Source organism: Vanessa cardui, chromosome Z (genome assembly GCF_905220365.1).
Source record: "Vanessa cardui chromosome Z, ilVanCard2.1, whole genome shotgun sequence".
NCBI classification, from domain to species: domain Eukaryota; kingdom Metazoa; phylum Arthropoda; class Insecta; order Lepidoptera; family Nymphalidae; genus Vanessa; species Vanessa cardui.
Window position 1 is genome coordinate 16546852 of NC_061154.1, and position 17966 is coordinate 16564817.

General features: G+C 34.5%; 1 protein-coding gene across 1 annotated transcript in view; it reads left to right on the top strand.

Annotated features, from left to right (window-relative positions):
• The first annotated feature begins 1302 nt into the window (after positions 1-1302).
• LOC124542851 (proton-coupled amino acid transporter-like protein pathetic) overlaps positions 1303-17966 on the top strand; it is a 34521-nt gene continuing 17857 nt past the window's right edge. Inside the window, exon 1 of the mRNA XM_047120735.1 lies at positions 1303-1724. Coding sequence (XP_046976691.1) covers positions 1665-1724 — 60 coding nt within the window. The 5' untranslated portion in view covers positions 1303-1664. The remainder of the gene's footprint in view (positions 1725-17966) is intronic.

The following is a 17966-nucleotide window of genomic DNA, read 5'->3' on the forward strand; positions in this document are numbered from 1 at the left end:
GTTAGAAACCTACGTGCTCTGGGTTTTTTCCATAAATGTAATCAAGATGCAAGGAACGATTGTCATAAATAATTTAATGGCTATTTTATATTGCATGTACACTGCCGGACACTTTTGGTAACGCGACAAAACGTTTGTTATGAATATACAGACCATTTCAGTTGTTATTATTTGTGTATAACTATCATGCGAATGTTCCTGAACTTAGTAGAAGCTTTAGAATGTTCTAGAAATATCTGTATCGAGTATATTACGACACGCAATCCTTAAAACGTTTAGTTTTGTAATCGTTGAACATAACATATCTAAGGGATTTTAGTTTATTTTTAAAAAACAAATATATACTTTTTTAAACAATTAAAAAACATGTTTAAAACGTGATTGAAAAGAGATTTGTTGCTGTATAAAACTTTAGGTAAATAGAGACTTTGAGACTTTAGTTCAGAATATTTTAACTTTTATTAAGCATTTGAGTATGAGGAACTTCAATCAGTTGATTGCCCTCCTTTGAAGTGGAGGTGTTCGTCTGAGAAGTAAAGTTACGAGTAACGCAATTCAAACATGTCCTTACACAGACGACATGCATTTTATCTCGCATCGATCAATTACAAAATCTTGTGTAACGTCAACATGTTTTCAACGCATTGGATGTGGATGCTAATTATTTTAGTTCAGGAATATTTCGTGGAAGAAAGAATTAATAATCAAATTAGAATTAAACTAAATGATTAATAATGTATTTACGAAATATTCTGCGGGTATCCTTCGACTTTAACGGAGAGTACGAATCTCTATGTTCTTTGTTCACGGCCACTTAACTTGGACTTAAAAACGTTCGCTAAGAAGCAAGCAGCAATTGTTTGTTTTTTTTTTTTTTTATTACGGTGTCGATGTCTTCGAATTGTTTGGACTCAGGTATAAATCCATTTCATTCAACAAAGCGCTATCTTCCTCCAAGAAGCGCTAAACATGTTCTCAGAATATACGCGTCGCTGTTCTTATGCGGATTTCGATTTTTTGGAAAGTCTTGATTTGACAACATATAATTAGTTATAAAATGAACGTTGAGTCTAGCGAAAGCAAATCTTCTATGTGCGAATGCTCTACTTAAAATGTTCGGCGATCGATTCGTAACTGTTATTGCGCGTTCCAAGTGATCTTCGGCGAGAAGACAGAGTGGCGGTCCGAGTGGTGCACGAGATTCAGAAGTAGCGTCTGGAGTGTGACGGAGCGCGTCTCTGGCGTCAGCGCCGCGGTGTCGTCACGGCGCCGGCTCTTCGCCACCGATAGCTCCAAACTCGAATCACTCGCTCGGCGCGCTCGTACGCGCCCCACCGCTCATTGCCGACCTGACCGCAAAAGTGACAACACGTACTCTTGCCGACGCGTCTTCCAACTTTTTCTCTTACGAAAATACTGTGAAAAAAAAAATTTACGCACGAGAAGTAAAAAAAAAAATTGCCAAGACGGCGAACGAAAAACAAAAAAACCGTTTCGCATTGCGAATATTATATCGCGACATTTGACGGCGGCGATATTTTAGATCACGAGTCGCTTTCGGTCATTACTCGTAAATTTCTTTTAACAAAAAGAGAAATAGTTTCAACTTTTTGTGCCGACAGCGACTCTTGCATCTTTGGACGTGGCCCGGGAAGGAACCGAAAATGTCGAAAAAACATCTACACAATCAAGCTGCTATACCGTTAGCTCCCGCGGTATTTAAGGTAAGTTCTACGTTTAGTTTATTATGTAAAAAACAGGCGAATTTTATTTTATGTATCTAATACTAAACCTTAGGATGCTATGCGATAATTTAGCAATAAAAGTGCTATTTCCAAATCGTCAGTTTTTTTATGACGATAATAAAATGCTGTGAACTTCATTCTGCTGAAATGAATGATTGATAAACTTATAATATTAAACACCAAAACAGCTGTTTGCCTAATGTTGTTACTTATTAAAGTATCATAAACTCGAGGGAGCTGTGCGATTTCAAACCCTGTACATTATACAATGCTGAGCTAAAATTCGTGTGTCTTAAAAACGAATCAGTGCCGAGTACAGTTAAGTATTTTCCGCTTGAACTTGTAAATCGCACTAAAGCAACGCGCACAGTCGCAGGTGTGCAGACACCCGAGGAGTGAACAGTAACTTGTGGATCTCGACTGATATGCGCAAGCCTTAACTTTTACGCGGTCGCTCATTCGTTTCACGATTCGTTTTCACCGCTTGATTAAAACCTAGATCTTTATTTCCACGTCTAGGCGTTTACCACATGATTCGCTCTCTTTGATTGATGGCGTCGAGTCAAATGTCAGTGAACGGGATTATAGTCTTTACGTTACAAGTATATAAAAACCATTGTCCACTGCACCTCCACCGCAGGTATTTTATGACGGTAATGGCGCATAAACGTAAGTGCAAGGTTTTTCAACGAGCATGTAAACATTTGAAATGCCTTTGCGGTAAAATCGTTTCAGGTATTAAGTTTATTGTGAGTACTAGAACAATCTAGAACATGAATGACTTAAAGAATTAATGAAACTTATGACTCTACCAAGCTAGGCAAATGTCGATATACTAAAACGCGATTTCATTGCAAAATAACATTAAGAATATTGTAACTCACTCACTATGGGTTTAATTAAAATCGATGCCATGAAATTGCAATTAGGTATAACTTACTAGAACGATATCGAATATTCAATTTTTATTTATATTCGAGAAAAGTTTTGAAAATAAAAGGGAATCCAAATAGCATGTACATTATGATGTGTCTGATAAAATATTTAGTAGTATTAAATTAAGTTTAATCTAAAAAAATATATACAATGATACTTCCGTCTGAATATTTAAATAATTGAACATATCTACCTACCTACACATAGTATCATGTTGGATTGGACGACTTGACCGTTGCTAAAACGTCGTATGTTTTTTGGTAATTTTTTGGCATCGTTTGACTATATCGAGTAAGTTAAAACAAGTATTTTGCAGTGCACATAGCTATGCTAATTGAACGATAAAAAATGTGTTTTACGCGTTCGATCTAAGTGCAAAAACCTCGCGAGTTAACGAAATAATCGAAAAAAAATTCAAACGATATTAGTTTTGTTTCAGTATCACTTGATAACAATAGAATTCATTTTTCCGTAAATTATTTTTCAGACTTGTTAACATTTTTAATCGTAGTCGGTATGAGTTTGTTAGTCATGACGTGGTGACGTAATGCCATCGATACATTTAAGAAAATGTATGTTTCAGTTTGAAAATTACATATTTACTTAAAACCCAAGCAACTAGAGCCGTCTCTACAAGTTGTACATTCATTTGATTACTTTAAGTAATGGCTTTAAGCAACACAAGTGTAAATATTGAAACTATAAACAATATTGAGTTTCGTCGTTTCCTTTAACAAATTCTTTTTCAAAATAGGCCATGTGAAATACTTTACAATTTATTTTTCGATAAAGGCACGTAATTATGAATATAAAACGTTCGCTTCGGCGTCACGACTTTGTGCAAGCGATGTACAGTTGACCACACTGTTCATTGTTTAACTTGCTTTAAATATAAAAAGCGAGTTGACGTGGGTACTTGTAATCTTTATTGAAATTTATTGAAATATGGTTTTATACTCATATAAGTCGTAGATTAGCATCAAGATTGTTTTATCGTTTTAAAATATTGTGACTTCACTCTGTAAACATAGATTATCAATTTTTAATTATTTTCTAAGGTATACATTATTCTGACGTTTAAAATCATTTTTTTCCCTTTCGTTATCTCATCGACTGCTATGATGAGAAGAAAATGTTATAAAACGAGAAAATAAACAATCCGTCTGTTGTAAGACAATGAGTTACTGCACGGATGTGTATCCGTTGTTACACCTTATTATTTATAATTGTAATGAAACCGTTACTTCGGAATTCAATGAACACTTCAAAAATTAAGTAATTACAAAACTTTTGACTTTCGACTTCAGAAGTCGTATAAAAACTGGGTACTCTGCCATTTGGCAATGACACAGTATTTTTTTAAATGAGTTCATTCTCATTTTTAAGCTTGTAAACATTTCTTTCGTTAGTTTGTTATTGATTTGAACTCTTGTCACGGTAGGTATTTCATCCCTGTGTTTAGAAAAGACTCAAACGCGTTCTTTGACATTGATGTACGAGAGATTCTCGTCTCGTCGTATTTGGGTGTTTGACAAGAATAATGCTTTTTGTTTTATTCAATAAAATAATCAAAAGTATATTCTTAAAATATTGCAAAAGGTCAAACACCAATTCTAACCTCTATTTACTTCTGGTTAAGAATTTTAGCATTAAAGTCAGGTCTAGAAACCCTTTACTTTATCTTTTTAGTCCACTTTCTCGTATTTTAATTATTAAGTGTAATAGTTATAAAATCCTTCATCAATATAATAATAAAAAAGTAGTTTCCTAAAGCAAACAATGCATGTAAACTATTTCCAATGTCAGATATACCTTGATTCGGTAATGTATTAGTTCGGGGATTTCACCGCGTGCAGAGTAATGAGAATTATTCATTTAACGAGTATTTTCTAAAGCAGGTAATTTCTGTTTCTTTCCGAGAAACAAAGCGAAGAATGACAAGATAAATAATGTAAAAGGTTTCTTAGATTTTCCGTATCTTTAAATGTGTAATTTATTTAATAAATTCTTAATCGAGTTTCTTTAAAATATTGTATCACATGAATAGTGAGCGCATTATGTAAATCAATAACAACTTCAGAAAAAACAGCAACATGAGCGATAGCTTTATTGATTCTTTCGTAATTCAACTGAAGTATGAAACGAAATCGGTCTCTATCGGTGTGAGCAGTGTAGAAAAGGCGGGCGCGTCGGCGGCGGCGACTCGCTGCGCCCGCGCCGTTTCAACCGAATTACGAGCCACGCTTAGGCAATGGAAATTTCCACTGACTCCGCTCGCCGACCGCTCCCCTCCCCGCGCACGCACACACAGCCACAGCGCTCCCCACAGATAGTACACACAAGCACACACACACACGCAGAAGGGTCGCAAGCGCTGTTCGATTGCGCCCGCGCCGTTAACATATTCAACCAGCTGTCTAGACTCGGGAATAGTTCTGAACTCTGATTTATAGCACGGAATATTGTACCTTTTGTTCAGACAAATTAGTCCTCAGTCCATTATGTTGCAGTAATAATAATTCAATTGAAATGTAATATTATACACAATAACACACTGTAATAAAATATTCTGACAAATGACTTCGTCGACATATTATTAGTTGTAATAGATCGAAAAACAATGATTGACTCTGCAAAAAGCTGATGGCTTGTGAATTGAAACGAAAACAAATGTTGAGCGATTTATGTATTATTCATAAACGTATCCAGCGATTTTATCGAAAACCGTCGCTGTGTAAATACAAGAGATGATTGTTACTCGTTACAGATAAAGCTCGCTTTAAAACCCTTTGCATACGCGTGAAAAAAAATATTTAAAAAAACACACGACAGGTAAATAATATTATAATAGTAAACCTTAACCGTTTTATAACACCATTGAATAAACATTATTGTTGGTCGCAACAATGGACTCGGAGTTTTTCAAACAGCGCACGTTATCTTTCTCAGAAACTGCATTATCGTTTGGTTTGTACTCGGAAAAGAAAAGACATCAACGAACAGATTCTTAAGAACGCAACAATCTCGGCACCGCGGATTTATTGTTAATACAAAACAATTCACCCATTTGTCTAATTACTGTCACAACCATTGGTTACCACAGTTTTAAACGATACTGTGACTTCATTGATATTTGAAAATAATTAAATATTAACAAATAATACTTAAATTAATTTTTTTTTTCTGTTTTGTGTAAATCCATCGGCGCCTAATTTATTTTATCATTAATCAAGCACCCTATGTCCCTATGTCGTTTGTCCAGACTCTATTTTTATCAAATTGCATTACAACATCCAGTTGTATTTTAATTGGCATACAAACTATCATACAAGTAGTACTGTGATCGTTTTGTTTAATATTATACATAATATAGGTCATGATTATAGACAAGTGGGCTGTGGGAGGTTGCAGATTACCTGCTTTCACGAGCCAATTGTTTTGGGCACACTTGAAATACCGATGAGGGCGTTGAGACACGGCGACTGCAGCTGACGTAACAGCTAGTGAATCAGCCCCTCTTTGCACGATTTTTAGAACATAATTAGCTATTTGACAGCTACCATAACATAGTATACGAAACTGGAATGAGTATTTGTCCTGAGTTTCAATTGTAAGGAAAAAAAGAAATGTGTATAGTCGTCTTTTTTTAATAATGGTGCCAAATCGGCTGATTGTAATATCAAAGAGCTATTTTTATCACAGCCAATTTTAATTCAGTGAGAGGTTATTAAACTCCAAATCGCAATGTTGCAACAATTCTCTATTATAATGACTTTAACTATTGTGATCGGACTATGTACTGGAAACTAGAAATAGATTTCGTTAGAAATTTAATTTTAAAAACTTAAAAAAAAATATCAGTTTGATTTAACATTCTGTTATATGTGGAGTTCATTTGTATTCGCCCTGCTAGAAGGCAGGCGGTAAACGAGCCGGCAGTGCCACTTCAGCATATTTATGTATAAAGAGGCAGTAGCTGTGGGCATTTAAGTTATGTTTCTTGTATTTATAATTACCCCGGCTCGTTTATACCGGAAACCTGCATCACAAACTATTGAGCACGGTATGTTATCAAGATCATAATATGTGTGGCCCCAGCTTTATGATTAATGGTAGAAACCTACCGCGATCTCTTTAGTTCGGTTTCGCGAACGTGCTCGAATGTTATCCGCACTTTTGAAATAATAAAATTTAAGATAAAGTTACTGCCTAGTGCCATTGCAACATATTATAATAGTGCTTATAACAATGATGCAATTAATTTCAACACTTATTATAATTGTAGGTACTAATTAGTTAGTAATTAATCGTTATAAAAGTTGAATTAAAATTTTAGTAATATTGCACACATCGAACGCTCAGCGGTTTAGTAGTCTATTATCGTCAATATACAAATCGCGATTTCTCTCCGATATAAACATTTATTTTTGGGAATTAAAATGAAAGGGAACCACTTGATTTAAACAGCGAATGTCTATTTTGATTTGCGTGGTCGAGACTAGTGATTAATTATAAAACATACGAATCTGTCTGTTTACAATATTAGCAAGATTTGGTATCTATGGGATACCGCATGTAAGGAACAACATCAATATAAATGTGCTATTGCGCCAGAGCCGATTTTGTGATATATTGAGGTTTTTCGTGCCATATTACTCGTCATAGGCTATATGACGTATCATAAGTTCATTCTTATTTCATAACATAAGTAATTGTTGTTTTTTTAAACCATACATTTGTGACATTTCTTTATTAAAGGAGATTCTAAAGTAGACTTTGATTCAAAATCTCTATTAATTCTGTAATCAGCAAAATTATTCGTCTCGTAAGCCCGAGCCTATGGTTTCATGGCATCGATTACCGCTGCTCGCTTGATAAGATAACGCGTCCTCCACTAGACTCTGCTAATAAAATTGGGTTTGAGTTTTATAAAACTCACTCACGAGAAACAGGGTCCCTATTAAATCTTGTTACTTTAAATAATTGCTAAAACAATTACGTATTTTCCAAATAAAGCCCTTAACAGTGAGATGGCAAACTCAATGTAGTTTTCAAATATTTGTGTTAGCAATAGAAAGTGTGCAAATGTTTCAAACAACAATATAAACTTTCATTATTTTTCGGACCGGTAGGTATTGAGATTAATGCACAAACAAGGAATTTCTTCAGCTTTATAACAACAGTATAACAGCAATTCTTAGTTATACGTTAAATATAATTACGATAAATTCCTAGGAGTGTATTTATTTTCCACCAACGCGTGGATTATAAAAAAGTCTAGCTTAGCAAAGGTTTGTATAATACAATGTATGAAATGGTGAATTTTCATGACAATAAGCCATTAGAGCGATGGCGCCGAACCAGCCGCTCCCTACAGGCGCAGACAGTATGTTAAACTCACGATCCGAATCGAAAATTGCGCTCCTCGATACAGACAGACAACATCAACACACATATAAATATTATATAACGAAATCGAACATATTCAATGATTTGCAAATTCACTACCAACATTAAAAGTTTTGCGAGCGGTTAATACACTCTATTCCAATGACTTCCAATGAAAAACGCTACATTAAAAATGTTGTCTAAAATGATAATATAGTATAAATCTATAAAGCGAATGTCTAAGCATGTATAATTATTGAAAATAACTTAATGCATACATATCAAAATGTTTATCAATGTCAAATAGGCTGGTTAGCGGCAATGATTTGTCAAATGTAGCCTAACGAAGCCTAGGTAATAGCCGACAAGACTACGTAATCATATCATTAACGTATGTTGTGTTTTATTGTTATTTCGTTATTTTCAATGGTCTCATTACAGTAACAAGTGACATTAGTGTAACCAGCTCATTAGTTTAAAAAGAAATATACGTTTTAGTTTGAGCTATTGACGGTTGACGGCTGATTACTGGATTTGTGTTGCTCTAGTGGTATTACAGGGTTATTGTGATTTTCTGCTCAAATATTTAGCATATAGTAAATACCAATTATTATTATAATTTTAAATGTCATACTCGTAAATATCTAGAGGTACAAGACATGCATAATAATTTGTTATGTACTATAACGACAGCCACAGATGTGTTAGTTAGAGCACGATTTTCGGATTCTTCTGGCTTAATTTCTGTCTCGTCACGTAAATAATATTGTACTTCAATCTTGCCCATAGTCAGATTATTTATGATTTCTAATCGAGAGATTCGTATTACATACATACATGTCATGTGACACTAAGTGCTTGGTAACGGACTCTGCTGACGTCAAAACGCTTTTGCTAACTTTGATAATTAGAGCCTTCGTTTTTTGCTTTATATAAATATTGTGTTCTATTTGTGATTGTTCCTGTTTTACTCTACACCGATACAAACATAATTATAAGGAAAATATATACTTATGTTGACTTTTCAGCTCGGAGCGTTCAACTTGAACAGCAAAACTAGCTAGTATTGACAGAAATTGAAGCGCAATATTATGCAATACAGCGGTAATATTTATAATAATATAAGAATAGACACAAACAAACACGCAAAGCGATAATGTTATAAATATTACTAAAGCAGAGTTGTTAGTAAATAAGTTCTTGAAATCATCAATTGTATTTTATGGCTACTGGTCCTGGTCAGTTCAGACATATTCCACCACGAGGCAAGTGAATACAGAAAACGGAAAATGTGCCAAGTCCACGCGAACGAAGTCACAAGAATAACTATTCTATTAAAATACATACAGGAAAAATATAGGGCGCCGTTAATTGTATAATGACTCGGAATTTTATCACAGCAGTAACGGTCATTATTGTAAACATGTTCTCCTCAAGCAATCCTACAATATCTGATCGCTCATTCATCTATTTTGGAACAGTTCGCCACTTGGGGGGCAACGACCGACACGGATCTACTGAATTCATGAAAACCAAATTTCCGAATAATTTTATTTTCGACGAAATATTTCAATCGTCGTTTTAAAACATTTGACATTTCTGTGATCCTCTGCGTCGATGTTAGGCGATCAGTAAACCGTTACAGTAGATAAATATATTGACATTTGCGAGCAAATCGTGCAACATCGTTCTGTTCATTTGTTTTACTTTGCCGTATTTATTTGCACTGGTTATTATTTGCTTTTTATTAGCGTACACACTGATGTGGTGCTCAATATTTCCATCCATCAATAACATTTCAGTACACTACAGTATATTGTATTTGATTATTCCCATAAACTTTATAACGGTATTAATATGAGTTGATTTGCATTTAGTGTTATATACATAAAATATTAAACGGCCGTTAGCGAGACCTTTTATGGATCTCTAAGAAACAGTTTATTTGTTTATGTTAAGCCGTTCTATAAATCTGCACACTTAAATTTCGAGCGATAAATATGAGAATTGGAATTTCTTTCATTTTCTATTTCTTAGGTTATACCCAACTATTTTAACTTATATTTTTATGTGCCTGATGCGTCTATAGATAGACTGATAGACAACAAATAATGTTATCAAAAATACCTGCGTTCCTACATAATATAGCTTTTAAGTGTGCGATGTGGGATTTAAAAGCTATTCCAATTTTCTGTCTAGAAATTTTGTTAAACTGGATTAACATCTATTTGTGCCGTAACTAGTTGTAACTCTTTTAAGAGATATCTAAGAAAAACTTTTTGAAAAAGTCATTAAAAAAACCCAATTGGCGAATTGTTTAATTAGTCTCTAGATTTTGTGAAACGAATTGTGCAACAGACAAACATATTCCGCAAAGAAACGTTCTTAAGCGTGACGTCATCTATTATATTAGTGACTCGTTTGTGAAATGAAAGTCGTGTCGAGTTCCACAGAAAACGTCATCTAATTTAAAATCAAGTGCACTTGAGAAGCGATAATGTGTCTCGTGATTGTTCTATTACTACACAAGTAATATCAACTAAATCACGTTAACTACACCAATAATAAAACAGCACTGACATTTAAACATTTTTCGAAGAAGTTTTGCATGCATGTGTATTTAAAGGAGTTATCCTAGGATGGTTTTCAAGGAACATTCCAACTAATGTGATGGTCAAACATCAAGGAATATATTCCGATTGTATGATGACGTCGATGGCTAAAATATTCGTTGAATACAGAAATCGATTCAGTTACTTTTTTGACACGTGATCAAGAGACAGAGAACTAATGTTATAACTAATATTGTTTTCAAAATGCTAATTCACTTGCTTTCTTACATATACATATGACTCATCATTAATACACCGAGTGGTGTATCCGTTAACTGTGTAACTACTGGTGTTAGCAATTTTATTAGGAGATTGGTTGTAAATTAAACTTATTCGCTACTTCTAGTGTAATATATTCCATTATCTTCGCGACTGTACCCCTGCCGCCGGTTATCGTTTTGCATTACTTGATGTTATCAGTTACGGAAACGTTGAATATGATTCAAGATTGATACCATTATACTCGATAGCGGCTCCATAATGACTTGTCGCTTTACCTCTTAACGGATAATATTTCGCCTTTACATACGATTACATACTTATCGTTAAAACATCTAAACTTTAAAAGCGTTTACTGAAAAAATAAACAAATATAAATATCTAATTCCGTTTGTAAAGCCTAAGACCACGCGGCGGACAAAAACTAGTATCTAATAATAATGCGTTTCATGGACCGCATTATAAGCTGTAGCCCGCGAACCGGTTAAAAGCGGTTTGCGAATAGGACACAAACACACACATACATGTTCACTCACATATAAATATACGCACAGACAAACGGAGGCAAGGTTTATTTTATAAATACAGTGTGTTGTGGCGAGAAAGTTAAGCCAGACGAGTGTCATGTGGCAGTAACGGTATCGCTGTTTAATGAAATCGCATTAAAAACTATTATGATACAGATCTCACACTTCGCTCGGCGTACGACCACATACCTGGAACACATCCAAGGTCACCGATGCGCACCGGCGCTGTTACATTAGACGGTTCGCTCAGGCTCTGGTACCACTCACTGGTCACTGTCTAGCACTATCCATCAACATTCTATCGGTGAGCCAGTGTAATAACAGGCGTAAGAGATTACGCCGAGGATTGTGACCATTTATGACCAGGTGGCCTGTTGCCTTGCCTCCCTAAAATAATTTAAAAAGGTATTTATCATTGTTAAACTTTATTGGTCAATAGTTGAGTCAATGTTTCAAGTTTTTTTTTAATCTTCGTCTTACGGAAATTAATGGGCAACGCCAAGAAATTCAGTACTTACTTACTCTTATATTCATGTTGCAAAAATTAAATACAGCACCAACAATTCACATTAGACGGTGTTGGGATTGCGAAGTCAATAAACACACTTTTAAAAATTGAAAAGTATGAATTTCAACAAAGAAAACAGGTATTTTTTATCACATTTATTTAACACGTTTAACTTATTCTAACCTAAAACGAATACATAATTGAAGAAAAACATTTATCTATTAGTCACAACACATATTAATTTCAGAACAATTCCGACTTTACCTACTAATGCTGTTAAGGATGATAAGTGCTTAACTCAACACCAGAACAGCCTTTGTACGCAAAGCCTTTAATTCAAAAAATTAAATAATAACTCATTCTTTTTGTATTTTAATAATATTATTTACGACATTTATATTACTTGTACGAAGCATTACAATAAATTAATATAAATAAAATTTGAAATAACTAAAGTATATATAACAGTTAACATAATATTATAAATACCATTTTTTGCACATATATATTAGTTTGATAATAAATTTCAATGCTCAATATTAAGTATATAATTGTAATATAGCAAATAAAACATATGGCCTATAGTCTAACATTCATAACGGTCACAACATTTAATCCGTAGTCGTTGAAGACATTAATTTATTCGTATGTATCAAAATCTTTACTATATATATACATACAATAAAGACTCATGCGAATGAAAACCACGACTCCCAAGTGCAAGAAGGGCGAGAAATTGAAAGTAACGCATATGTTGTACATCTTGTCGTTGATAACGACGGTGGCGACCGGGCTGTTCCTTGCGAACGTCACCTGTACAGACTCAAACTGCACCACGATCTTTATAATGAAAACTATCCTGTAGACGAGCGCCTTGTGGATGGCATCTATTAAGAACATCTTGGTTCTGTTTGTTGCTGTCTTCTGTCGCGTCGGACTGGCACTGGACCAAGCACAAGTGCTCGGAACCGCAGCTGTTGATCAAAGAAATAACGCATGTTAGTTATGGTAAGTTTCTTTCGAATTTGAATGACAACATTTATTTCGCGTTTCAATTTTCATTCAAACGGTCCAACTGTCAGCAGCGATTCCCTGAGAAACCATTGTCTAAGGAACTCATTTACTCTCGTCGTTCTACCTGACACTGTATTGTTAGTTAGTTTCGAGTTTGTTTCCACTCAAAAACTTCACCGCTGAAAGAAATACGACAAGTCGACTTTATCTACATATAATAATGACGTATTTTTCCAAAACGTAACAAGATGACTGGAAAATACTAGTACCCGAGTTGCTGGGGCCTATGAGAAAAGCACGATTTTGATGACACTCTCTCATCAGTAAATTTGCCCTCAAAAGGCAATAGTTTAGGCTCAAGAGATATTGGCGGCATAAACTATAATCAAAAGTTCCAACATTAAAAAAATGAAAGAAAAAAATTGTGAGTTATGTCACTCAAATTTAAAGTAGTTACAAAGATAAAGGAAATATTTGTGTCCAATATACTCATCATTATCCGAAGATTAACTCAAATATTTGTGTGAATAGTGCGTACAATGACAGTTAAAAGGGTTACGCACAAACCTTCGACTTTCTCGTCGCTAATAGGCCTTAATACCCTTATTTATATTAGGCCTCAACCCTAAGTATATAAATAAAAAGTCAGAGCCATGCATTCGATATTGCAACATTATATCGTGTATGTACATCATTACACAAATGTGCGTGTATATGTGTGTGTCAATATTATGGTTTATGAATAAAATTTTACATTCTAAGCAATAAAAGTGTAGCTGTGTACGTGCGTTGATGAAGTTAGTGTAGATAACACGTACACAGATATGTTGAGAAAGTGATGCGTTGATAAAAACTCATTCGTACACCTCATAAAACTGTAACGAGGCTTGACATGCATTGGCCACGTGACTTGAATTTTGTCTAAGACGATTAATTGCCAATATTTGTATTAAACATTATCGACTGGCGACCCGTCCCGGCTTCGCAGCGGTTGACGGAAGGGTTTTTTTTTTAATCTTAACTTTCATTATATTGTCTATTTGTTGAATTGTCGTTCTATTTCAATTTATTTACCCGAAATCCATAATAAATGATATACCTAAACCTTTCTTATGAATCCTTCTATCTATTATTAAAAAGTTTTGGAGTCTATCGCGAATATATAGACAGACAGACGCGGTCGGGAAATTTGATAATAATCGTTATCCATTACATCATTCAATATTAGTTATTGTTCTATGTGGGATAAAAAAATCAATGTAATTTAAGACTCGGTAGTTTAATTGGGTACAATCCTTAGAATCCACAACAGCCGACGGCATAGTGTCGCATTAATCAGTCTGCATATCCGGTCGCTATCAACCGCGGTGGTCGGACAGACAGATTCTTTTAAATCCAGTCACAATGCCGGTGTGTTATAAATCGGACTTTTTACCAAATTTTAGAAATAGCATCGAAATTCTTAGTAGACTCGGATGTTTGAAAGTGCTTAACGTATTTATATTAAGTACACACATCTAACATTCATATTATTGAATAGAAATTTCTAGACAGATTCAGATAATTGTATGTTAGCCAATTCTGAAATAACATGACCCAAATACAATAACTTGGCGTTTATAATCGTTTGATATACATAGATGCGTAATATGAAGCATAGTTTATTTATGGTTTTAGTAAAACATAAATTGTAACAAGTAATTTTATGTAGTGTCAATTATAACCTCTAAATACACTTCATTGTACCAATTTACTGACATAACTCTTTGAAATAATTAAGCAATAATTTAACTTTTGCATGAGTGACTCTTGTTTTCAAGGAAATACCAATATTCCGACTTCCCCTTCAAAATGTTCGTTAAGCTAAGCTTGGGTTAGGAAGGGGACGATAATACTCGAACGCGTCGTATCGAACCTGGTTCTATCACAACGCAAGGCGGACCGTAGACCGTTGAACTTTCGAGGCAATTTAGCTAACGTGAGGCGAGAAGTCTTTCTTTACGAAAAATAATGACTTAGATCTTTTTATGTCGCGTCTCATCAACACTGCGAAATGTATTGTAAGTTAGTTATCGTATGTGTAGCAAGCGCATGAAATGTTGCGTCATACAATCTATGTAAATCATTTTCTAACTATTAATAGTATAAAAATTCCAAGTGATATTTTTCCTGTATTTGATACTCATTAAAATTCCGTTTGTCTATGAAACGCTGAGGTGCCGTTCTGTTCACGCAGTGAGCACGTGGTCGCTCCGTGCTCACGCATGTGTTCTACTTGTTACATGGCTAATACATTTATGGAACTCTTGACTTCCCTAATCAAACTGAAATAATTTTAGTAGCAATACATCGCAATTAATATTATGTTATTTTCCTTAAATATATATTCAGTAACAGTGTATAAAACGTGTTAGTTGAAAGACAAATATCGTTTCAAAAACCCTGTTCAGTATGCATTGTGAAAGTACCTACTTGTAAAAGCATTTTATATATTTACGTAAAACGTGGCTTACAGTGACCGCTGTAATACTTTTCACGCGTGTGTGAGGGCAACGCACACATGCTTGCAACGCAAATAAAACATATTACGATTTGTTGTCCAAGTGTGTGCATCGCTTTTACATTCGTGTGTTTTCTTTCAAACGCACACATTGACCGCTCGAATGGCTCTCTTTTAAAATATTGTTGGTTCAATATTTTCATTTAAACTGTACAGTCAAAATATACTTAGCAGATTTCAGTTGAGATTGTAATTGACTTTAATTGTTCTTTAAACAAAAACAATCGGTATTGTATTGTGATGGGAATTAGCGTAACTTATAGACGTATTAACTTTGAACGAAACCCATAACAATGAATACATTTTGAAGAGGACCATTATAATACATTGTAATCAAATAAAGGGAACATGTTACCTACATACCGAGTGCACTAATAAACAACGAAGCGTGCGACCCGTCCTGACCTGCCCTTTCTATGAAGTCAACGTACTCGTACATGGTAAATGAAATGATAAGTCGGTAATTTACTTATAAAATGAATTGTCAAACCCATATTATAAAACATTGATGTACCTCATACGCAAAACAGTAAAGAAATTAACAATAGTTCGTCGGTCTGTTTCAGAAATGACCATTTCAAGTTGACCCCAGTTTCGATTGTGGTCTCGTAAGTTTAAAGGTCAACTTATTAATTTATAAGAATTTATTCACAATTCAATCAAAATCTGTTCAAATAATTTAGGTATAGGTTTTTGCGAGTTTTAATTGATTACGTAATTGACTCATAGATGCATGGAAAATCCCATTTTCAGATGTATTTTGTTTATTACAATAATTAATTAATTAATTTTGTTAGAGTGCACGATATACCTCTAGTTTCTGAAACACTGACCAAAGCCAAATTAACTAATTTGGCTTTAATGTAATTGGTCAGTGGTTGCTATGAGCAATGAGCGAGATTGAAGCCGAATTCATTGATTTAACCACCAGTTTAACCAACGTCAACCAGAAACTGACAGTTATTCTTTTTAAAATGTTAATTCATCTGAATTAAGATTAAAAATTGGTGGTTGGAAAGACATATAATAGATATATAGAACTGAAATATAAAGCAGTTAATTGATGATAGAAATTATTAAAGGTAATTTTAGTACCTTAAAATGAATTTAAATGAAAGACTTAATGATAATTACTAAAACTTCTTGCCAATTCAAATTGAACGGTGATCAATGAAACCTCGATAGGACATCAAAATATAATTTTATAAGTAAGAGGATTAAATAAAGTGGACAACATTATATTAATATTTACCTAAACCAATTATATAGAATGTATGTAAGAAGGCGTTGACAAAGGGGCGCGCGGGCGTGACGAAAGTGTAATTTTCCACGTTTAACCGAAGAACCCTAAAATGATAAGATAGGACACACTTTCATGTGTTATCTCTCGATAATCACATTCATGAGCACTTTTTATTGACAAATCTGATTGCAAGCTGAGCATGTATTTGTTCATTGGGCTATGTTTTTATTCGGCCGACGCGACGCAATGGGGCCAAGGACATTGTCTCTGAAACTATCCGAATACTGCCTTTCACATTTACTTTATCATCAAACTAATGATAAAACATTTTTAACTTTTAAATCAGTAACAAATGACAGACTTTTTTTAAATATAGTTTTTAATTTGATAGTTCGATAGTTACCTGTGTTTTTATTGCTCTGTACGCTAATAGCTCTACTCGGTAGCTAACCTGTGGCCGAGGGTGACCCTATTAGGCTACCGCGGTCGGCGCCACTGCGGGGAGGCATCCAGACGGTTACGTCACAAGCGAACTCCGATTCATACCCCATCATGAATGACATTCATACACCTCGATTGTATAACAACATGTGAAGACCTTGTCGCTCCCCGGCACGAAATCGAAAACGAGTTTTGACTGAAAAGCTATATAGGTTAAAGCGACAAGGTTCCAGAGTTTACCAAATCGAGCTCAACTCCAGGCCGGTGTCGTAGTCGCACACGCAACGTAATTACAGACGGGATATTTTCGGTACGCGCAAACATTCTTGAGTACGCCCGAAACGAGTTTATTTTTAATACAAAATTTGCAAACATCATGTTTTTGTATTATATTTATTGATGTGGAGACTTGAATGAAGTAAAAATAAACCTTAAATTAATCATTTACTTAATTTTAGCAGAACTTCGGATTCATTGGACGACTACCAATTTGTGTACGTTACGAAATTAGCAAAACGCATAAATTAATGTTACGTCTGTAGTTATTATTATTTACATAGCGGTAGGACTCCGTGCAAGCCTGTCAGAGTAAGAACCAATCGATCAATCATCCTACCGCCAAAGAGCAATACTCAGTAATGAAATTGTATTCTGGTTTAGAGAGTGAGTGAGAGAGCCAGTGTAACAGGCGAAATAATCATAACACCTTACTTCCCAAAGTTGGGACAGCATATTTGGCTGTTAGCGGGTTAATATTTCTTTCCCACCTGCCA